Genomic DNA, 23,697 nt, shown 5'->3' with positions numbered 1-23,697 from the left:
GCAGGGGGGTCTGATGTGGTTTCGCGCATGTGGGAGGAGGTGTCTCTGCAGAAAGGTCCCGTCTCACAGCAATCAGACGCTGCATCTAACAATAGCCCCTCTGTGTTTTTTCACCCCCCCCCCCCGGTCATCCCTCGTCTAGGCCCACGTCTTGCATCCGAGCCAAAGTCAACAGCTTCTCAAGCTCGCTCAGAGTAAAAGAAAAACAGCACCTTTAGCATCTGTGTTTCGGACAGCTCGGCTCTGAGGAGGGCGCTTTCTACATGGTGCGCTTTGAGGAAAGGTTTTCTGTCACAGCTACGCTTTCCCGGGACTGCAGTATGCATGCTGAGTGCGGCCTGAGGCACCCTAAAGCATATTCTTTTTCATGCAACGCCCCGGGCAGATCCGGAGCCATCACTGCAGGAATTATGGGATATGAATTTGACGGAACCCAATGGGATCCTCATTTCCATAACAAGGGACCCCAGGGAGCAAGCTAAACCCAGAACCAGACCCAAATGCTCTTAAGTGGTGGAGCTGAGGAACCAGGGAGGAGTCGGTGGGTGAGGGGAGGAGGCTGGCTGGTGGTTTGACCTGGTCATGGTGCTCACCTGAAGTGGTTGACCACGCTGGTCATGCTGAGGAAGGACAGGACGAAGGAGCCTGGTCGGCGGTCGCTCTCCCTGATGAGGTAGCTGCCCGGCGTCCTGGCCTGCCGCAGACGCTCCTCGGCCATGGTCCGGTCCAGCTTCCCATGGTACCACCTGTAGGACAGCAGAGATGTTACCATCACCTGATGTTACCATGGTAGCATGGTTACCATCTCAATGCACCTGTATTCAAGGCTACTTACAGCAATGACACCTGAAATGGCCTCCACTGGTGACACAGTGGTAATGGACCCTTGGGTAAAAAGTCCAACACTTGGGGGTCAAATCTAAAACTGTAAGTAACATACTCCAGCACCTTACTACTGGACTAGGTGTCGACCTCATCTTAGACATAACTAGGGATCGGAGTGTTAGCCATTTCCTGGACAGTAAACTGGAAGCATCACGCTTTGCTGATTTGACCCAATCAATCATGAAGTTTTACTATGGCGGGCAGTCTTCTGATTGGTTCATACTAGTTATAAGAGTTATGGTGACTGACAGCAAATGGTAGCTCCCCCCATCATGGGGTACGAGACACCTCAGTCTCCCATCACTAGGCAACACCAGACTTCAAACTACAACTGCTAGTGGTAGACCAAGTTATTTCCTCGGTCTTGATCATATGCAGCGTTGTGTGACAGACTGGTGTATCAATATCAGTCCTGTGCTCTTTTTGTTAGATTTCTTGGGTAACTTTGGCCTTGACTCTGCTGTATACAAACATATGTATACATATTCATATAATATACACATAATATTCTTCTCAGATGAACAACTTCAAAAACACAATTCATCAAATATGTCTACTTTTAACAGCCAGATTACATTCTTAACAACACTCCCCATGATCAAAACCGTAGGGTAAACATGGCAAAGTAAAACAGATATGTACTTTGTGACTCAAAGACGGGAGAAATCAACACATCGGACACAATCCAGCTCCCTGTTTTGCAGTTCACCCCTTTAGCTAAACACTTTAACTAAACACTTTTCTGGAGAAAACACTGAATTAAGACAATATTTTAACATTCAGGCATGTCACGGCTAATTTACCAGTCAGCTAAAATTCAAATGCCAGCACGATTAAAATGAGTGCAGAATCCTTAAAGAGGACTGTCACTCTGATGCGGGTGGCAGGGGTACATGAGAGAAGCTGAAAGCTTTCACACAAGTGCGTGAATGATTCAAAATGCTGGTTTTTAAATTAATCAGGAGGTTTTCTCACAACAGTGATTAAAATTTGAGAAGGTCTAGTTCAAAGCAGAGGAAAAAATAACATCTCTTCACAGCAAAAAGTACACTTTTACATGAGTGCTCCATGAAAGGGGAGACCAAGGAGGGGGTGGGATGGCGCTTTTTGGGATGGCGTTAGCCGTGTGAGATTGGGAGTGCTGTTTTGGAGGAGTGTGTAGAGGTCTCTCTAGGAAACAGACAGTGTATCCAATGCTGTTAAGGGGTGTTTTTGGAAGACGCTGACAATGGATTTGGGACAGGTGTGGTGAGGGAGTGTTTGGGAATAGTGTTTAAGGGATGTGTTTGGGAGATGTGGATATGGGACAGGCTTACAGAGGACTGATTAGACCCCCCTCCCCTGCTCTCAGAGCAGCATGGTGACGCATGATGTCTGTGGCACATGCCCTGGCGAACAGGCGCCTGGAGCTTCAGGGTCACCAGGCTGACACAGGGTTACAGAGCGTTGATTTTGAGAGACATAAAAACACACTGAAACGTGTCTCTACAAGCAAGCATTTTCGAACAAGCCTTACATACTACCAACATTATAGCTCAATATCAGCCTGTACATCAACTCATATTTCACCGCTCAAGTGGAACATTTTGTTTTCGCACTTCATCAGATAACCATATTCAGCATCAACACCAACTTTTGCATGAAGTGAGATACTCATTCAGCGCGTGACAATGCTGTGAATGTCCCTTTTCAGCGTATCGATCCCCTCTCGCTGTCTCCTTCAGTCAGCCTCATGCTGCTCCTCTGGCTGCGCCTCCTCCAGCTGTCAGAGTACGATGCTGTGCATCTCGGAGCATGTGCAGCCAGTGAAGAATGCTCCGTAAAAAAAAAAGAAGTGCGGTCGACAGCGTAGCGAACGCGGGGCGTCTCCTGTCACGCTCCGAGGGACTTCCCAAAATCTGTCTCCGTGCTTCCGCCTCCCACCCGAGCATGCAGTGGTCCCCGCCTCCCCCCCCCGGGCTGGAAGGGCCATTAGCCACGCGAAAACGGCTCGGGGGGAGTGTGGCAATGCCGTCTCCCCGGGGGTGGGGGGGGGGGGGCAGCTGGAGGACGCTTCAGCAGCTTCAAAGGGCCTGACAAAGCTCTCCTTCAACTGCAGATGTGCTCGACGCACCGCTAAACCGTTACGCCGCACCAATACCGATCGTTATCGAAAACAAGAGCAAGAGGTGGGTGCTGTTTACAGGCAGATGACAATTAAACTTTAATAGCCGTTTTCTCAGCCCAGGCGTTTCAGAGGGCTGAGTGACCCCTAAACCTTTCTCGTCATGCACCTTATGTTAACTTTCACTTAGGGCTTCCCTCCAGAAACAATTACTCACAGCAAACCCTGGTCCTGTCGAGCTGTTAACTCCAGCCCACACTGTGGTCTGCGAAGCTGTGTCAATGTGGACACTGTTACAGTATGGCCATATACAGCAGGATAACTCCAGGGGTGGCTTACTGGGTCTCACATTTTGCACACTACTTGCGTGCTTACATGTGTTCTGCAAGATTCCTGCAGGCTGCCTCTATGGTACAGCTGCTGCATTAAAAGTTATGGCTCATGAAAATTATTCAGAGCCAGCTGCGCCAGTATTGACTAGTTGACTAATCAGCGCTATTGAAGCTGTCTCAGTCTCCACCACTCACAGCTCAAAGCTCTAGCTCCAATCTGACATTAACAAAATGCAGCGTCTATTGGCACCACTGAGAGCTACTGTAATCGGTGATGTCCGGCGAGGGCTGACATTTCGGGTCATCAAACGGCAAACACTACACCGCTTGCAAGATGGAGGAACGACGTGAAACCCTCAAGAATCGCGACCACATGATTCAGCGACCGCCCGCACAGTAGTGTCGCGAATTTCTTTTCATGATGAAGCGTTTGACGGCTTCCACATCTTGCTGCGCTCCAAGGTTTCACTTCTCCACCACATGCTGGAAAAAAAGAGCGTGGTGCTTCCTTGTTAACGAGTTGCCCATGTGCCCTGGCGTTTGAGCGTACGCACAGCCTCCAGTTTTAACCTGCTGGGACACGGTAACGTTCACAAGTACCATGCAGCCGTGGGACGTTTCTCACATAGTTTATTTGTTTTTAAACAGCAAAGCCCTTTCCGAGCAGTGGACAAGGAATGAACGGTACAGAATGTCTGCCCTGAAGAACTGTGCACCGCAGTTTCAGGTTCTAATTAGTGCAGGGGAAAGGGAGTGAATGATGAGAAGGAGCACAGACAGTGGGAGAGAGAGGGAAAACCGCTCTATCACACTGAAGAATGCGAATCATGTCCCTGCAGGAACTGTAGCCGCTGAGCTCCTCTTCAGAAGCACCCATCCGTACCACCAGACAGGTAACCAGACTAATAAAAACCAAGTCACACGCACTCATGCGCGTGCACGCACACATAGACGCATGCGGGCACACGCACGAACACATGCAAACACCCCCAGCACATTACCATCTCACACTAACCACTGTCTTTGCAGAAAAACATGCTTGGTCTCATTATGATGTCAGGGGTGGGAGGGTTTCACACGCTACATAAACATACTATGCTATATGAAGAATAAAAACAAAAATCTGAACTTTCTACTGAACCACGTACGGGGGGAACTTCACAACTATTTCCTGTGCGTGAAGAGAGCCAATTGCTTTCAATTGCAGCCAAACCCTCCTAATTACAGCATCTGTCGCGTCAATTACAACAAGCTCCCTACAACCTTTTCAAAAACTATAAATAACACGTTGCTTAACGAGGTCTTAGGAAAGCACTGAAATTATGCCGCTTTTTCCGTCGCCGTCAAAGTCGGCAGCCCCCCACCCCAACCGCCACCCCCGCGTCTGAGTTCACTTTCACAGGAAGCCCGAGCCGAGAGTTACCTCACCACGCAACTCTAGGGAAGAACCCCGACTTCCTGAGCACCCACCTGCCATGCATGCGAGGGTGGCCCGCTCACGTCACACGCTGAAAACTGGAGCAAGCTTTCATCAATGGGTGCAATTTCTCATTCATTTTTTTTACCTCTTTTTTAAAGAAGCTGCTTCTAAGCAGCTGCAGTGATACCGTGACAAGTGAGAGATGCTGCAAGAAACAAGTGTGCTGGAAGTGCCGTGGATGTGCCCTATGGCGTATGATGTTCTGTGCCTATAGGCTAGGCTACTGCTTTCCTTTGCCTGGCAGAAGATATGCATACACTACACAAACAAGTGGACACTGCATTACATTACATTACATACATTTAGCAGATGCTGTTCATTCACTGTTCAGTGTCAGACCAGGCTAACAACACTCACAGACCAGTGAGTGTGAGCATAACAGCCCTTTCAAACTGTGAAACCACTGCCTGAAACAATACTTTCTATATACATTCCCCTAATAACATTAAAGTAGACATTCACACAAATAGAAAAAAGATCAATGAAATTCTCTTCACAAGCTTATCAAAATTACATGCTGCCTACAGTGGAGAGGTGTTAGAACAGAGCCCATAAGTTGTGGACGTACTGTCATATTGGGAAGAGCCAAATTTCTGATAAACATCAGCTGGGCTTTTGTGTTCCTGATATAGCTACGCAGACCCCTCTGTCAGCATCAGATTATTACCAATGTCAGTTTCGCTCTTGTTTTCTGCTATTTCTCCCCCACTGTTCAGTTCCAAAGACCCAACAAACAGACACCTACAGAATGAAACTGCAACAAACCTCTCGATGATAATACACAGGCGAGAGTCATTCATAGACAAAAAGATAAAAATAGGGGGACATCTAAGATGCTGTCAAGAGCTGCCACATATTATTTTTAGTTCTAAATAGCCACTTAGGAAATCAGCTCTCTAAATTATTTACAAAAAAGCTTTTCGCAGTCTGTGAGGAGCCTTCGACCCTGAAACGTTATACAGGAAACGAACGCCACGCCGTGTGCTCCCTTCCCCCGCCCCCTCCCCCGTCTGAAAGGCACAAGAAATGCATCGATACGCCACCAGGACGGGTTCTATCAAGAAACGGCCGGCGTGACCTTTGAGGTTAGCCTTGAGCCGCTCTCAGAGAGAGAGGCAGAGAGAAGCAGAAGGACTGCTCGGTTCGTGAGGCTACAGGCTGTGAGCCGCTGTCTCCCCCCACTGATGGAGGCAGCTCTGTTAGCGCATCTCCGAAGACGTCAAGTCACCGGCGATCTGCATCACAGCGTAAGGAAACCGCACCGCTTCATATCGGAGTTGCGCTAACCGACGCTGCCGGCTGTCAGATACCAAACCAATCAGATTACGTTTTCACCACGCAAATCTTCTACATATGTAATCTACATATCTGGAAATACCTATAAATACAACTACAGGCATGCAAATATCATGTTATGATCTAGTAACTCAAAAAAACCCTGAAAAAGTAAAAAAAAAAAAAAAAATTTACTCCAAAATGTGAATCCATATTCTGTCCATTTCAGTTAATTTAAAGCTTTGACTTATGTTGCAACGTTTTGGACACATTATGCATGGGTTGCACAACATGGATCACGGTCACACAGCAACCCATGAATACAAAACAGGAAATCAGAAAACAGCATCATGACACAATTTAAGTCACTGGGGAACAGACTACTGATTCTACAGCCCCTGCCACAAGCAACGCTGTTCCAGTCAACGCTTTCAGTTTAAAAATGTATACCCACACTCAAACCAAAACACTCCATAATTGCCTCTGCCGCTGATGATCACTGCACCTGCATTAAGCCCTCAGTTCTTGCTCACCTTTACAATCCAACAGCGAGACACTTCCTCGCCGAAATGCAGAATAAGGCTGTTACCTGTAGCTTGCGTGACAGTACATGCACTTCCGAAGCCACATCGTAATGCATTCGGGTCTTAGGGGGATTATGACAAACGGGACGTTTTATCAAGCCCTTCACATCCTGTGAAACAACCATCAACTTCAGCGGAAGCACTAGAGGACCCTTAAGGAAACAGAAGCAATTCCAAAACCACATCCACATCCCTCTCCGATAGAAAGAACAGGGAGCAGGGTACAAGAAAAGAAAGGCAAAGAAAAAAAACCAAGCCCCCCAAAGTGCGAGGAAAATCCTCTTCTGTGTCTCGGCTCGGCTTAACGCGGCGGTAACAGGCTGGCCGGCTGGACTTACGAGGAATTCACCCTCTGCTGCATCTCCCACTGCGCGGTGCCGAGCTGCAGGAAGGTAAGCCTGCCACTCCGCTGACAGGGCGCATGAGTGGCTCCCGCGGTCCCCCCGTCTCGCCAGCCACAACTGGCACCGCTCTAATTCCGGCTTTGCCATGTTCCAGGGAACCTGCTGCTTCACTACGCTCATCATCGCACTCCAGGTCAGTGAGCAGCGCGCTCTGTGAGGGGCGGGGGGGTCCGTGAGACGGTCCGTGAAACTTCGCGTATGTTCAACGTGGTATTTATTGACACGGTTGTGAAAAGGAAATTACCCAGTACGTCAATCAACCTACAAAGAAAGTGGGATTTGAAGGAAAGAAAAAAATTCTCCACTTTCCACTAAATCAGCACTGAGTGAACCTGGGCTCTTATTTCTGTGGAGGAGATATCAAATAAAGCTGGCGTGAGCATGTAGATACCACGTTAAGCAGCGGAAGGCCACAGAAGGCAGGGGTTCAGAACATTATACATGAACCCCCGGGGGGCAGGATATAATCCCACACAACACTGTGACCTACGGGTCTTGTGTGTTATTGACTATCCTTATTTATGCAGCTCTGTATACCTGCCACACACAAGCACTCCCTCAGAGGGAAATTACTCCCGCCGTGATGCAAACACAGAAGTGATACAGCACTCTGACCGTACATGACACCCTCCTCTCACACACCTAGACAGCAGCAGGGTCCTCACGGCCATCTCACTGATAAATGGGCCGTCCTTGCTTGCTGGCTGAATCGCAGACTGTGCATAATTCAAACTGCGGTTTGTTTCTTCTTCTTGTTTCTTCTTTTTGGGAATAAAATGCTTCGGAGCAGGAAGACAGCAGCTTTGCCTGCCTTCATAAATTAAGGAGCTCCACAGTTTGGTAACTTCACTGCTGGGTGCCTCTGTTCAAAGGGAGACAGACACCCAGCTGTGGCTTCTCCATCATGTAAGTGAACTATGGGATAGCCACTGCTCTCATGATCGGGACAGTACCGTGACAACTGGCCCACTGCCGAATGGAGTTTACCACTGACAGGCTGACCGTGAACTGTAACCCCTCCCCACACTGAATGAGGCCCGCCCCAACTATCAATCACACTAATAACACTTATGGCAAAGAAAAATTTAAGTTTAAATGACCTCTTGCGCTTACTTAAACTTTTTCAGTTTAAATGAAGCAAATGTACTTTGCTGCTGTGCATCCACAGTGACCGTGGCTAGGTGCTCAATAGTCCTGAAAACAGGATGTTCAGAAGAAAAAGAAATGGACTGGCAGCCTGGGTCCTGGACAGGACAACAGGACGTTGCATAACATGCAGAAAATGCATGGAAATGCTAAGCCTTATCAATGTCCTGCACGGGAGTAGTCTGCTGAACCGAACGCCTCCTGCACTTGAACCCTGCTGCAGAGGACGGACCCAGAAAGGAAAGCAGATGGCAGGGGCCTCAATGGCAAGCTCATGCTAATGGAAACAGTCTCAATCCACGAGGACGGTCCTATTGCTCCAACTGTAGGTACACTGCATACAGGTGTGTAATACAAAAACACCAAGAAAACCTACAACTACATTTCAATTCAAATGCGATGACAGCGTGCCAGGCTTTTCAGCTTTGTGGACATATTTTCACAGCTTGGTCCAAACATTTTTTTTCCCCCACATAAACTTTAATTCAAATACAATGTTCAATATTAAATATTAAAATCACGATCCGTTGCACCTTTTCAAATGTATTGTTTAAACATTATTGAAGTGTGAACATTTAAAGCTTACAAATGTGGAAAAGCACTAGAAAAAAGGAAATAGATTTGTCACTAGGAGGTTGCAGGTTCAGTTCCCAGGTGGTACAAGTGCACCGTCATTCAAGGCACATGGCCAGAACTGGCTCTGTAAATACAGGGATGGAAACAGCACTATCAATGCACAGCAGTCTGGACGAGTGCAAGTCTTTCTAGAAGCAGGCCAGCATACTGAGTGGAAGACAGTAACAGGCTCGTTCAGCTCGGGACCCTAAACCTGCCCCTCGTAAAAGCCAGACTGACTCAAACTGTTATGGACTGGGAGTGCTGATGCTGTCCCTGAAACATTCAGCTGCATAAATGGACACCGCAAAATAATGTCAGATACTTAAATTGAGTAAACAACATGGATAGACTTTCTCTGACTGCGGCTTCAGCTCAGATTTTAAACAGTTATAATTCAATCAGCACTTCACTGCCGAGGCTTCACTAGTTCTTATACGGCCAAGGCACAGCAACTCTGATCTCAAAATCCATATTTTCCAGTGAAACAGTTTATGGCTTCAAATCTCCCCTAATCTCCGTGGAAACTCAATATCAACAGCTCGTTTCCAGCTCAGTTTTATCTGAAACTCAGTTTCAGGAGTACATTAACCACGTCTCCCTCCTCCGTTAAGAAGTAGTTAGAGTTTGTAAAATATTTATCCTGCTGTTGACTCCATTGTTTATGAATGAGCTCTACTGTAGGGAGGCATGAATGATTATAGCGGCCTGGCGCTCCTGTTACGTGGTGCTATGTTCAGTCACTTCTGCTGAAAACACAGGCTCGCGTGCCGCTCTGTAAATGTTTACAGTGTCCGTGAAGCTGCATGTTAATGCCTCCTCACAAACCCCTGAGGAACACCTGTCAGGAGAACCTGCTCTCAGCTTACTGGGAAACAGAATAAAAAAAACTCTTAGTTGTCACAGCTACTGCGCACAGGATAACTGTTTTGATAGAAAATGTCATTAAACCGCAGTCAAGCGACTTCATCAATGGCTTGCACAAACATAGTCCGCTCTACCAAACACCTAACCCATCTGCGCTTACATTCTGCTGCACATATGACCACCCAACAAAGGCAAGAGAAACGAGGACAGCTTCAGGCAGATTCTCGGTCTCTCTGCACGTCCATGTCACGTATGTTCCTATTTTTGATTTGCTTTGCAGAATAAGGGCGACTTACAGAGCTTACATTTCACACATATTTAAAGAGCTGGGCATTAGCTAAAGCAGTTCAACGATACACCAGCCCGGAAGTCAAACCCGCAAACCTTCAGCTACCGGCTCCTCCCCCAGAATGCCACACTGCTGCCCTACAAACCTCTTACAATTCTGGTTATGCAACGGACTGGTAACCTAGGACTATTACCGCATTCAAACAGGGGTCTGAAGCCACAGAATGCCTCCCTCACACGGTTACTATAACTTTAATGGCAGCAGTACATAACTATGGGAGGTGTTACCGCTGAGAGACCTCAGAAAAATCACATGGCATCCACCAGGCCTTAAAGGTGTCAATAATGGTAACAAGGCACCCTCCACGACTCCCAGGATTTAATGGCAAAGTCATTCAAATGCCCACTCTGGAAAGACTGTCTCCATCTCTGTTAGCTCATGTATGTTACATACTGCCTACACAACCCACGCCCCCCAATCCCTGTTCATATACAGGAGGTCAACCATTACTCTTATGCATATCTAGCCCTGTCTGTCAAAGCGTATCAGCTGAACATGCATGGACCCTCATCTTAACTGGGTCACAGAGAGATACTACAAGCGCAGTCTTCGACGCTACACAGCCCTGAAGAATATCTTCTCCACAGGACTTGGCTGAACATACAGAAGACATTTTAATTCATGTATGATTACGCAGCAATAGACTACAGACCAGTAAGCCCGAGCTAACAGGTAGACACAGGATATAATTCGATTCATTTTTTCCCCCCTGACTGGTCACAAACTCTCAGCCACTCACACGTATCTGCCAAGCTCACTGTTTTGACTTTCTACCGCAGACCTCGCCAAACATGGCCATCCAAAAAGAGCGGGGAGATTTACTGCTCGAGGCGGGGTTTCTGTAGGGTTTGCGCCAGTTTTCATGTCGTGAGGGCCACTCACAGAGTCAAATACTCATCCGCACACCAGGCCCGATTAATAGTGGAAAAATGCAACATCCAGTAGGGGCGTAGCCATGTTACTGGAAAGCCAGAGCGCAGGTAATACTTCATCTAAACGCGGCACTTCACCTTAAAGCTGTTTCAGCAGGCCACCATGCCACATGAACGGTGCTACGGAGCAATAACTGCATATTGTGATGTGGTACAAATGTAGGGTTGCTGGTGATGCACACTCATGAATGAAGATACATAGTTTATGGTCTCCTCTTTTTATGTTTACAGAAAATGACAGTGCTGTGTTCTAACTTTGGGGAAAAAAATCAGGAGCAACCATTTACTCTCTTCAAAAACGGTGGGTGGCTTCTTACATTCCCTCGATGTTGGGAGGACAAAAACGGCTCCCAACTCTCAGAATCTAGGGTACCTCGCATGGTATACAGATTACCATTAGTCTACCTCCAGCAAAGGCCTAGATATTACTGAATCTGCTCAGATCTTTTTATAGACTACCATGTGATCACACTCAAATGAAGGATGAGCACATATTTACATCATTTGTGTAGGTGGCTATTTAATTTAATAAGGCCTATTTCTGTCCTTTTCTCGCGTGATTCTCTGATCTCTTTCCAACGCTTTAGGGAAAAAAAAAAAAAAATAGAAACACCAGGCGCGTGCAGCCAATATCCTCACTTTCAAGCACCCAGGTATACTGATCGCCACGATTACGGACATGACAGGGCCTGCCGACGACAGAAGATGCGCGAGGAGAGGAACAAATGTTACACCATCCAAGCGCGAGAAATTTCTCTCTGCGCGCCCAGTTAACTTCTCCCTGCGCACGACAACTCTTGTGGCAGATTAGATTAGAAAAGTCTTTGGCTGTGAAAGACGAGGGGAACTGCTCCGATTTATTTGAACTGACAACTGTGGCGCTGCTTCCCTGCTGATAACGGGAGAGGTGAAACCACATAAATCCCCGCCTCAGCTTGCAGCCCATTCATTTTTACTTACATTTTTTTTTTAAGTAGCGTTAAACACATCGCTGGGTTCGTTTATTATCCGGCAAGTCATTAATCATGTACATGCATGGAGTAGTGTATGCCTCCTGGCCTCCTTAGGTGCAAGTTACACTGTGTGCCGCTGGAAGAACCAGGGGTAATTTCTACTGTACCCAGCTGAGGCAGCAGCTTCTCGGTGCCAGACCTGGATTTGATGAATGGTGGGGAACAGCATTTCTGTGATGAACCTGTAACGAACTGTAATGCCTTCGCGCCCACCACGTAATTAAAGACGACTGGCAGCGGAAATCCAAGAGATGTGCACTTCCACTGCACCTCATAAATCTCTGATGAGACTATTCACATGCAGTAAGGAATAAGATGGCTCAGCGTGAACTCTGTAGCTGAGATTCGCCCAAAGGGTCACACAGCGACGCTCTGCATAGCTGGAGGATCACCGGGCACTTCGGGAGGGGCACTTTTGCAGGGGGTGATATATGGCACAGAAACTTCTGCTAAGAAAGTAAAGATCAAGACTCATTCTGACAGTCCTTACAGATTTTCTTTGACGCTGGAGCACGGGCCACACCCCTACTACCAAGGTTAACCCCAGGCTAAAGATCACATTAATACTTATTCTTTTTGAGATGCAAGTTCAAGAAAACATTACTTTAGGAATGCATGTGCTGATCTACACGTGATGTCACACAGCTGAAGAGAAAGGAAAGGACATGCAAAGCGCTGCCATCGAGAACAATCTATCTGAAGCGCAGCTGGGTTAGTTCAGAGGTGTGAAATTATGCCGCCAAAGACCGGACGTCCTGCAAAACAAATACGAAGACATCGGTTTATGTGTGTTCTACAGTGGAAGTGCAGAACAGTCAAAATCGTTCATAAGCGACACTCTTCAATGGCCCTCGAAAGTTTATTGAAAGGAGTCCTAACACATTAAAATCACCAAATTTATAAAACTGTTCGGTCAAAGTTTCACACAGTATGTCAAAAAGCATCACGCTTAATGGCGAGAACTTCGCAACATCACACGTGCTTGTGGAGGTGTCTCACTGACATAGTTTCCCATCCATTTTCATTGAATAAACCTGTTTAGGTGCCACTAAATTTTAAATTACTACATGGCCTATTATAGCCAACACACATTAAAACAGCCACGCGGCCAGCTGAGGAGGCAGGTAAGTAGGTAAGTGGTCAGAGGGCGAAACTCGCAACACTTCACATCACGACTCTGTCCATGTAAATGCAGAGTCATTTCGGGACGTCAACCGCATTCAACAAGTTGAGACTGAAAGAAAGTTTCAAAGCGGTACAGCGAAAAGACTTCCGATCGCTTTGGGATATTCCACTAACACACGTAGTGTCAGTTCCAGGATGAAGCACTGAACAACAGTTATCGACAACAACAACAACAACACTGCTAAACATTCTTACTGGTTTGTGGGCGGTGCGGTGAGTGGAAACGCGACCTCCTCTTCCTCGTATTCCGGCCCGTCCAACATATCGTTTTCATCCACCGTGCCCAGCGTCCCGTAAGCGAGAGGCGGTGGTGGAGGTGGTGGCAGTGGGGGAAAGCTGGTGGGCCCGTCCGGACCCATCGAGGTGGGCGACATCCTGCTGCTCAGTCCCTCTGAAGTGGGGGAACAGCACCCTCCGCTCCCGGCTCCTGTGGCTGTCCCGAAAGCGATGCTGTGTCCTCCGCTGCCACTCCCAACGGCAGACACAGCTGATCCCAGGGGCTCCCCTCCGGTGACCGGGCATATTAGCATGTCGTGGAAGTGGTCAGGGGAGCTGTTCGAAGGGTGGCGCAGGTTTTGGGTCGGTGCTGGGCCCAATTCGGTGACCCGCACCCTCGACTTGGAATAATATGAAAAATGGGCCGAATCGGGGCCTCCGCCGCCTGGAACCCCGGTCCCCGCCGGAACAGAACCAGCCTCCTCACTGCCGACCTCCGTGGCCATCATTTTCTTTTAATTGTGAAGAGGGTACAAAGTCAAGAAGGGAACCCCCTCTTCCCCTCCGATCTTTAACTCTCTCTTTCGCTGTCTTACTCACTCTTTTCTTCAGAGGATAGCAAATACTGAACTTCCAACTTGGAAAACAACGCGGTTGGCCAACTAGTTAACTAGCTGTCCACCTAAGCTAACACACTCTCTCGCACACACTCCTCTATACAGAAAATATAATGCTAGCCTAGTTAGCTGGCTAGCTAACGTTATGCTGGAAGAGTTTCAAGTCTTCATCGTTTCTCCAGAGTATAAAGTTTTTTGTTGAGATACCGTAAATGCGAGGTTTAAATACCCACGGGATGAGACAGTGTTTCTGTCCTTTTTTTTCTGTTTCTGATCCTTGTCAGTTCCCCTCTGCAGCCAGAAGTCCACTTGTCGGGGAGTGTGTTTATTGTCAATGAGTGCTCCTGCTTTTTTGTTTGTTTTGTTTCCACTGAGTTCCAAAAAGCTGTTTTGTTTCCATCGGGCAGAGCCCCGCTGTTGTAGCGTGGCTCTTCCGAAGCAAATCAGGTCGTCCTTATGAGCCAACCAGGTGGGAAAATGAAAAGGTTTCTTTTCTTGCGTAAGTTCTCTTTTTTTTTCTTTCTTGATTACAGGGCTGGTAGCTTTTCGCTGCCGCCGCTTGCTCACTCACCCCTCTCCCTTCGGTGCGCTGCTGAAGCGCGTGCTCGTTCACGCGCAGGACGGCCAAGCGAACGTCGAGTTACCGACCCGAGGGACGCCCTCGATCAGTGTCATCTGCGATCACCGGCAACAGCGTTTCTCGAATCAAGGCGGCTTGCGGTCAGGTGGGGGGCAGGAGGCGATAACGCCAGCAAAATTCAGTCACAGTATGTGAAACCGTAGACCCGAATAAAATGTGCGTTAGTGGACGAGCTAATGTTGCGAGAGTGAATTGTTTGAAATGAGTTGCTTCAGTAAAAATCCAACAATATCTAAGAGACATGTGAACATGGTTAATTTTGCTTAGGCATCGGATAGGTAATGTTACTTGGCAAATGCCCGGTATTTTTAATACTAGTTAGGTGCTTCTGTTAAATTATAATTATCGATAGTTCTACCATATTACAGTTACATCCACAAGAAAGCCCATGTGCAAACCTAAGACGAAAATATACACTAGTGGCCTGTGCCAAGGGTGTAGGTGGTAAAGAAATCTAAATATAATCTTTTCATTAACAGACATTCTGTTTCACACTGCTTCATCCAGAACATACAAACTACTGGAAAATTAGTGCCTCTGAAGAAATCCATATTTGTTATCTACTTATACCAAGGTGATACACTGAGTTGAACACGAGATTGTTCCAGTCAAAACCATTCTCTAAAACGGCAAATGACAGATCATGCAAGACATAATTGGCTTATGTAGGATTTCTGGATGCTGCTGTCTGAAACAAAGAAGGTACTATTATATTGGAAAACACATATAGACTGCATACACCAGTGTAAGCAGTGTGCTATATACCACACTGCCCTTTGGTAACACGTGACATGCTTCAGATGTGTGCATTGACCTCAAGCCTCAGGCTGCTTTGTGTTCATGTGTTCAGCATGGAGCCAACAGTGTACTGCAACCACCAGCTGTTTGGCACACTAATGAACATGACACCGGCATTTGATCCCTTGTCACCTGCGATTCCATTTGAAGGGGCAGAAATTCACCAGTGCAGGAAGCAGATAATTCTAATTCTCCTGGGAAAGAGTGCAATCGTGTGGGATCCTTTCAGCTCAAGGAGGTTCAGGTAAGGTGGCTTTACAATGGAGCGGTTATGGAACCTGGCTTCCGAGGTAGAATCTTGGGTAGGTCACTGCAGTTGTGCTCTTGAGAAAGGCACTGAATTGCTTCAGCAAATACCCAGCTCTGTGAATGGATGATTGGTTGCCTACCAAACTTTTCAATAACTCAGTCATGTCCATGATCACATGAGAAATCTGTAGCATGGAAGCCAAAATGATTCAGGATTTAATCCATTTTGACACAAAAGCACCATCATCCTCCCAAGTGATTGAGAGGATGTCTATGTCTCTCAAGTGAAGAATTTATGAACTAATTGCTGTGTAGTGCTGTTTGGTTTGGTTCACTTGAGCGGAGTGCAAGGTCAGCTTTTTTTTTCTCCTTCCTGAGAATATGGAGGTGTTTGAGGGTATGACTAGCCTTTTCAGTATGAGTGAATGAAATCAGCCCAGGCAAAAGGCGTAGAAAATAAAACGGTACAACTGAATTTGAAAAAATGCAAGGTTTTTATGCAAAGAAACAGATCAAGTACAATGCCTGAAAAGGAAACATCAGAGGAATGTAACGTTTCCACTCAAGTACATTTTACAGCTCAGCCTAAACTGACACATACAGTAATAGCTGCTGGTTAATTTCCTGTCTTCTTCTCTATCTTGCTACCCACATGCCTCATGTCGTTTCACTGGGTAGATGACCGTGTATACCTTAGTTTCACAAATAACAACTTCCCTGAGGTTTTTTTTCCATTTAATAGTCATACTGCATTGTAAACATTGTGTTTATGTCTAATTAACTGTCTAGATTTTTTTTAAGAAATAATCAAAATAAAACTGCTAGGGAACGATGTGTATGTCATCAATATTATTTTTCATGATGCATATTTGTCTATGCATTTTCAAAAGATCAAGACAAAGGAATACAAAGTGAAATAGCATATGGTTAAAAAAAGTAAGAGGCTGTGTGGGACAATTGCTTCCATTTGTTTTGTGCCCATTGCTGAGACATCTTGATTGATTCGGGAAAGAATCACAGGTGCGTTCAACCATTTGTCATTGCTCCATTTTGTCCTTTTGTATCAGATACTGTGGGTTTTTATTTCTTCAGATGGTCTCTGCTTCTAGCTGCTTGAGAAAGAGGACAGGGATCCTCACTGTAGTGACAAACCGTGTAGAAATGTAGTGTAGCCATTAGAACCAGGAAGTTTTGTATATATCCATTTGTCATTGTAAATATCTTTACTAACCCACTGGAGACCCAGTAACACTGTGTTTCTCACCTCTTTCCTTAAAACTGCAATTTGTGACCATACTCCAACATCCTCTCCAAAGGACCATTTTGACTTATTTTATAAGCATTTGATTTTGGTCCTGGACAACATGTGGAAGATGTAAAACTGTTAAAATAAACTGATGAAATCAAATGTCTTTTCTTTTGTGAATTACACCTCATGCATCTTATTTGAATCCAAAATGCTATCAGCAATGTTAGCCCTGCACAGCATGTGATTAAAGTTACCAGGTGCTATTCCTCTAACATTTACCCTGTCCTGTAAAACTCCTTAATAAATCTTGTGATGTGTTTCCAATGGCTGAACTTCTAAGGGCTGAATGTCAGAGTGTCTGAAAATGTGTACAATAAACAGGAAATAAAACCAGTGCTGTAATGCCTTTTGCCAGCAGGGTGTCTAGGTGCCGGACGACAGCAAGGACCTTTCCTTCAGACTGAATCAGCGCTGCTCCATGGTTGAAAGGGCAGGTGGCTTTTACTGATGTTCCTCCCACCTCCCATATCCTTTTGGCAGCTGCCATCACTAAAACTTCTCTGCTGTGTTCCACCCAAACTCTATCACAATGCTGGACATCTCAGAGCAACCGCATTCCATCCTCTCCATCCTTCCTCTGCCTATATCCGTCAGTCTGGTAAATCATTCATAAATTTCACTAATTTACTCAGACACATCCATTATGATGTCACAACTAGAATTTTAGGTATCTTTTCCGTCTCGGTTTCTCTCTCCCCTCTCTCATTTACCAGTCTTGATCAATTATGAATGTTTGGACATGTCCATGCTCCTTTTGTCCATCACCAGGGATTTCTCTCTCTCTTTCTCTCTGTAGGGGGTAGGGCACCACTCTGTGTGCCTCCAGCAGTAGTGCTGTAGGGCTGCGAGTCTGGGGCTTGCTGTTTTGAAACTTTACGTCACTTTAGAGCAGTGTTTCTCAATCCTACTCCTGGAGCCCCCCTGTCCTGCATATCTTCGGTCTATCCTTGCTCCAAACACACCTGATTGAAATGATTAACATGCTCTTGATTAAATCAGGTGTGCTCAACTAATGAAAAGTGCCAATGATGAGTTCAGTCAGGTGGGTAGAGCAGGGAAAGATGGAAAACGTGCGGAGCAGGGGGGCCCCAGGAGCAGGATTGAGAATCAGTGCTTTAGAGGGATGTATTGAGGTCTTGGAGTTTCCCTCCACCCCCTCCATCCGTCTCACACTTGTTCGTTGATCTAAGGCAACCTCCGGTCTCCCACAACTGCACTCTCCCCTGGGTATTGCTTAAAATGGCTCCAGTGCCATGCACTGGCAAGGGTGGAACCCAAATCCCCCCACCCAGGAGATGCCCAGCTGCTCCTCCCACATCTACAAAAGCCTTGATGTGCAATGTCATTGCGTATGTAAGTATGAGCAGCTAAGGCACTGATCCATTATCCAGTAACAGGCCAGCACATCTGAGAGCTTGCATCAATGGAGTGTTAGTGCTATACCCACTCTACTCAGATACCAACCCCAACCCCAACCACACACATCACAACAAATAAGAAATCAATAAGGGTACAGGCACAATAGTGATCAGAGTCACTTTATATACTTCCTTGTGACATTCGGTAGCCAATCAACAGGTGTTCCTAAATGCCCACTTGCATAGAAGGCCTGAGGGTTGTACATTGTCATGTTCTACAATGTCTACAACTCCCTACTCCCTTTCATTAAGAGATCTCTCATACATAGTTTAATGCCAAGCATGCAAAATTTTCACCTACGTGTAAGAAGTGCATACTGTGCAATTGCAGAAACTCAGATGCTTTTTATCCCTTCCTCCACAGCTTTCTGCACCAGGTCATTTTAAGCTTGTGCCCATTTATCAATGATCTACATCATTTGATTGATTTGTATTTTGCCAGTGTCATCAGTTATGGAGCGCTTTCTGAGTCACTGTAATATGGAAATGTGCTTTGCCCATGCCTTCAGTCAAACCCAGCCAATAAATCAATCAAACCCTAACTGCGGATTCCGGCAGTTTCTCAACCAAGTGCTTTTATACACAGGCAAATTAAACAGCAGCGAGGCTGGGTCTAATGTGAAAATATCTGAGACATGCATTAGTGGTGAGGCTTGAATGTGTTGTTGCCATAGCACTCCTTTACCGTAAAAGTAACTGCAGTGATGGTTAGCACTGAAGACTACCATGCAGGCTGCATATTTATAGGGTAAAATTACAGGACCCATCAACCATTCCACATACTGTAGATTAACTGATCATTTGTAATGCACTGTGGAAATTTATATTTTATTATCTTCCCTTCAAGTCTTTTGTCAGAGAGTAGATGATGACAGAAGGGAGAAAAGAAAATAGGAATTAATAAAAAAAGAAGCTAATTCTTATCTAACAAGCTGTAACACTGCGATCCTTTGTGCTCTTTATGGGAGAGGGGCCTGGTGATGCTCTGGAACGTTTTGACTAAGCTGTCAGGATGAGATCAGGAGAGAGGGATCACCTTTTGTGGCCCCCGTTCCCGTTTCTCCCGCAGTATCCGAGGCTGAAAATAACGAGAACCTCCGATGTCACGTGTCCCGTCGCACGGGAAGGTGCGCCGAGGGGAGGAGGAGCCCTGTTTCATGATGCAGAGCCGAGACTGAACCCCCGGCTCACACGGCGCCTGTCCGTATAGGGAACCTGACACATGTGCGGAGAGAGACAAAGGAGGAGAGAGAAGAAGGACAGACAGGAGGATAAACCAGAGGGAGGCGGGGGGGGGGGGGGGGGTTGGTGGGAGACAGACGGACAGAGGTGCACCAGAGAAGGGAGAGAGAGGGAGGCAGAGACAGACGACAGTAAGCCAGGGGGAGGTAGGAAAAGAGAGAGGGAGAGACATGAAGGAAAAGCAGAGGGAGCGAGAGTAAGAGGGAGAAAAGAGGAGTGAGAAATGAGACAGAGAGGATGGTAAGCCAGACAAAGAAAGGATGAGAGGGAGAGGACGGTGACAAAGGGAGTATGAGAGAGAGAGGGATAGAATGAGAGGGAGAGAGAGCAAACCAGAGGGAGGTGATGTGAAAGAGCAAGAAAGAGGGAAAGAGAGAGTGACAAGGCAAACAGAGAAAAGGAGGGAGGGTGGGTGGATGAGAAAGAAAAATAGAGAAAGCTCCGTTATGGTCTATTGCAGCGCAGTCGCTGTGTTTCTACGCTCTGCCAGAGTTGAGGAAGAGCAGTTATTTGAGAACCAGGAGAGCCTGAGTGAGCCCAGACAGGCTCTCATCCATAGTCAGTGTCACATTGTTTCAAGACATTGCAGTACAGACCCCCTTGAATCCTTTACTGTATGCAATATTTTCAATCAAGCCATGACACATTTCAACTGTGAAACAATTCTCAAAGTGAACACAGTGACATATATAAACTTTAGTCCAATAATCCACTTGGCATATCTGACTAAATACTCAAAAATACTTATGAAAAGTGGTACGTTGGTGTCTTTCTAATTCTGGCAAGCGTAGCTATGCAGGGCTTCGTCTTTGCATGAAAGGGAGCAAAGAGCTCTGGAAAGGCACCGCTCTCACAATTATATTAGCCTGGCTTTTATCAGGTGATGTGAAAACACACAGTCTGTTGGCTTCCCATTCAGGGACGCTGCAGGGAAATTTGATTTCCTTCAGCGCTGCATAAGTGCCGAGGCGAGGCAAAGCAGGAATTTGGCCAGCGTACATGTCATGCATTCTTTCCCAAGACGCCTTAATTCCTCAAATGTACGATGATGTTCTTGTCAAGACGGTCAATTATTCACTGCATTAGCATTAATCTTTAACCGGGCTGAGTGACAGATGGGGGTTGGCATGGTTTTTTTTTTTTTTTTTTTTATGAGGGAAAAGCCTGATTTTACATTATTACCATCCTCCGGGGGGCCTTAAAAACCCTCCATGTCCAGCGCAGCCACCTGCTTAAAAATGGATGGTGTGTGAATTTTCAATTTCAGAATGAAGGGAATGCTATGAAATTTTAAGCACTTCCCTAAACTCAAATGAATGAGTTTTGGGAGGCACGACAGGTGTGGGTGCTCCTGGACCTGCAGTGAGTAAAGACACACAAGGCCACACACACACACACACACACACACACACACACACACACACACACACACACACACACACACACACACACACACACACACATGGTTACACAAATAGCTATCACATAAAAGCCTCCTTAGGTAACGTAGGGCCACAATGGTTTGACAGATATACTTAGAGCACACAGAGGAAATGCATCACACAGATAACCCAGCGTGGTGAAAATGTGGTGTGGTGACATGTTTACCTGATTACCATTCAGTAGACAGTGGCAGAATTGATGCTTACCATGCTCTATCTTCACAGTACATGCACCACCCCTCTCCCCCCTCCCCCACCAACACAGTGCGATATTCAGGAAATAAATAACCCAGCATCTAGGCTTGGATTATCCTCAGACCCTGTGTTCTGTGTAGTCTTACAGACTGAGCCTGACTTTACCAGCTATCGTTATCTTGATAATATATACAACAGGAGAAATGTATTATCTTGCTAATGCAGGAATATATAATCTTGGTAATAATGCATGGGGGATGGGTGTCATGGGCTCCAGCACTTCTCTACTTAAAGCCCCGTAGGGGTACAGGGTGTGAGAATGGATCCACTGCGGGGCCTTATTAAGGGATTCCTGCAGGCTATGCTCTCCTCCACTTACATGTTCCAACTTCCTTGTGAAAGTTTTTAATTAAAAGGTACCAAAAAAAGTATTTCAATTAATGCAGTAATGCAGTAGAAAAAAAAGAGAAAGAGAGGTGATACGAGGAGAAAACAACACCAGTTGTGAATCCATTATGTTACTTCACACGCATGAATTTAGCAGACGCCCTTATTCTGAGTGACTTCCAGCACAATAGAACACAGGTGTATCCATGTAAGTTAAATCCGTGCCAGATCAAGCTAACAACATTACACCATTGAACAGCATTACACCATTGAAATTCAATCCAATCCGTTTTACTATTTGTTTACCATATTCACCCATCTAGAGTAAATGATCCATTTGTACAGCTGTGTGTACCAAAGGCTCCACTGAGATTTGACCTTGGATCACTGGGTTCAAAGTCCAGAGTGCTGGCCTTTACACTATGGAACCCTTCCTTACACCGGACCCCTTTACATTCCTGGTCAAACTTCCTAGGTTGTTCAAATTCGGTTGTCTGTTATTTGTTTGCTTCCTCATGTGCAAAAATAAGATGCTTTTGTTTTCTTCTTTTTTTTTGTGAAGGCCAAATGATGTGGCCAGGCTGCCCCGTTTACCCCTGGGCCCCTGGGTCCAGGAGAGAGATGCAGCCCTGGTGGAGAGGAGCCTGGATTCTGAGGCACACAGCTGCCACACCACAGCACATATGGAAGAATGGCACGCTGGCACACGCTGCCCCCTCATTTAACCACCGGAAAGGGTGGCATCAGAGCCCAGCTGTCGTCAGGGGTAACAGGAGCTGGGACCAAGCACGACAAAGCACACACCACAGCAGACTCTCTCTCTCTTCCTCTCCCCCAAATACAAATAAATAAATAAAATAAAATTCCAAATCTGGGACAGTCAAGAGAAAGCTGCTGTACTAGGTCCTGGCTGTCTTTCATTCTCACAGTTGTCTGATGGACACCAGGGGAGATTTCTGTAAACTGTGATAATCACATTAACACATTAGGGCTGAGAGGGTCTGTCAAATTCACTGGATACAGTGGCTTACATGTGTTAAGCGCATCAAGTGAATTTATACAGTAAACTACTTCAAAGACTCTGATGTGCGCTTTGTGCTGTGTGCTTTAGCTGCCTGCCACCTTACTTATTGTGTTGATATTCATATTGATGGATTTTGATTTGTCCTAATGAACCAGTTATTCACACATGATCTGTATAATCAGTGCAATCAAGGTGAGTGTTAGTAGAGCATAAGAAGAAAAATATAAAGTGTAAAGTATAATTTAATCAAGTAAAATTTAGTATAATATAATTTAATATAAAGTAAAATTTTATATAATATAAAGGAAAATTTAAGATTAAAGGAACAAGAGAAATACTTATGAAGTAGGTGTAATTTTAGAGTAAGTTGCAATAAGATCAGTCAGATTGATGTATTGATCTGCTGTTTGAGGTCTCTGCAACCAAATCCTACAATCCCATATGGCTTCTTCTCCTATAATCCCGGCAACTCTCAAAGGAGTCTTGTGTCTTATTCCTACTCTTTTTTTTTCCAAAGGCGAATGCTGAGATCTGTTGTAATCGATGAAGAGGAGGAGAGGAGAGAGGCTGTCGACATCACATTAAGTTTATCACCACAATCATAGTTCACCACAACTCACCATGAATTACATTTTTCACATTTTTTTACCTCAGGCTTGCAAAGCTGCCTGAACAGCTCCGGCTAATGTATCCTAGAGGAGCACTCCTCAGCTATCTGTAGAGTATAATTTTCCTTTTAGCTGTGCTAGAGCGGATGCGGAGGGCAAATCCCGACTGAGAGCTGGGGAAAACAAGATAAGTGTGATAATTTAATTCATCACAACAGCCTGCCTCATCTGCATAATGCCTCTCTCACTTGCATGCTGCACTAAACGCTGCCCATGATTGCAGTGAATTACATGTGTGAGTGTTTTAATTGTGCTTAATTGGGGTATTATTCAAAATGCATTGGGGAACAACAGAGCTTCATACAGTTTTCACAGGTGAAG

The 23,697-nt window shown here is 45.9% G+C and overlaps 1 protein-coding gene across 1 annotated transcript in view; it reads right to left on the bottom strand.

The window, feature by feature from the left end:
* The window catches only part of rasa1a (RAS p21 protein activator (GTPase activating protein) 1a), a 28,031-nt gene extending 13,974 nt beyond the window's left edge, over positions 1-14,057 (bottom strand). The window contains exons 1-2 of the mRNA XM_036526402.1: positions 13,367-14,057; positions 594-746 (exon numbers count right to left, since the gene is read on the bottom strand). Coding sequence (XP_036382295.1) covers positions 594-746; positions 13,367-13,896 — 683 coding nt within the window. The 5' untranslated portion in view covers positions 13,897-14,057. The remainder of the gene's footprint in view (positions 1-593; positions 747-13,366) is intronic.
* Positions 14,058-23,697: the final 9,640 nt, after the last annotated feature.

This window comes from Megalops cyprinoides, chromosome 4 (assembly GCF_013368585.1).
Source record: "Megalops cyprinoides isolate fMegCyp1 chromosome 4, fMegCyp1.pri, whole genome shotgun sequence".
NCBI classification, from domain to species: Eukaryota; Metazoa; Chordata; class Actinopteri; order Elopiformes; family Megalopidae; genus Megalops; species Megalops cyprinoides.
The sequence above is the reverse complement of the archived record's forward strand: the minus strand, read 5'-3'. Positions and strand labels throughout refer to the sequence as shown.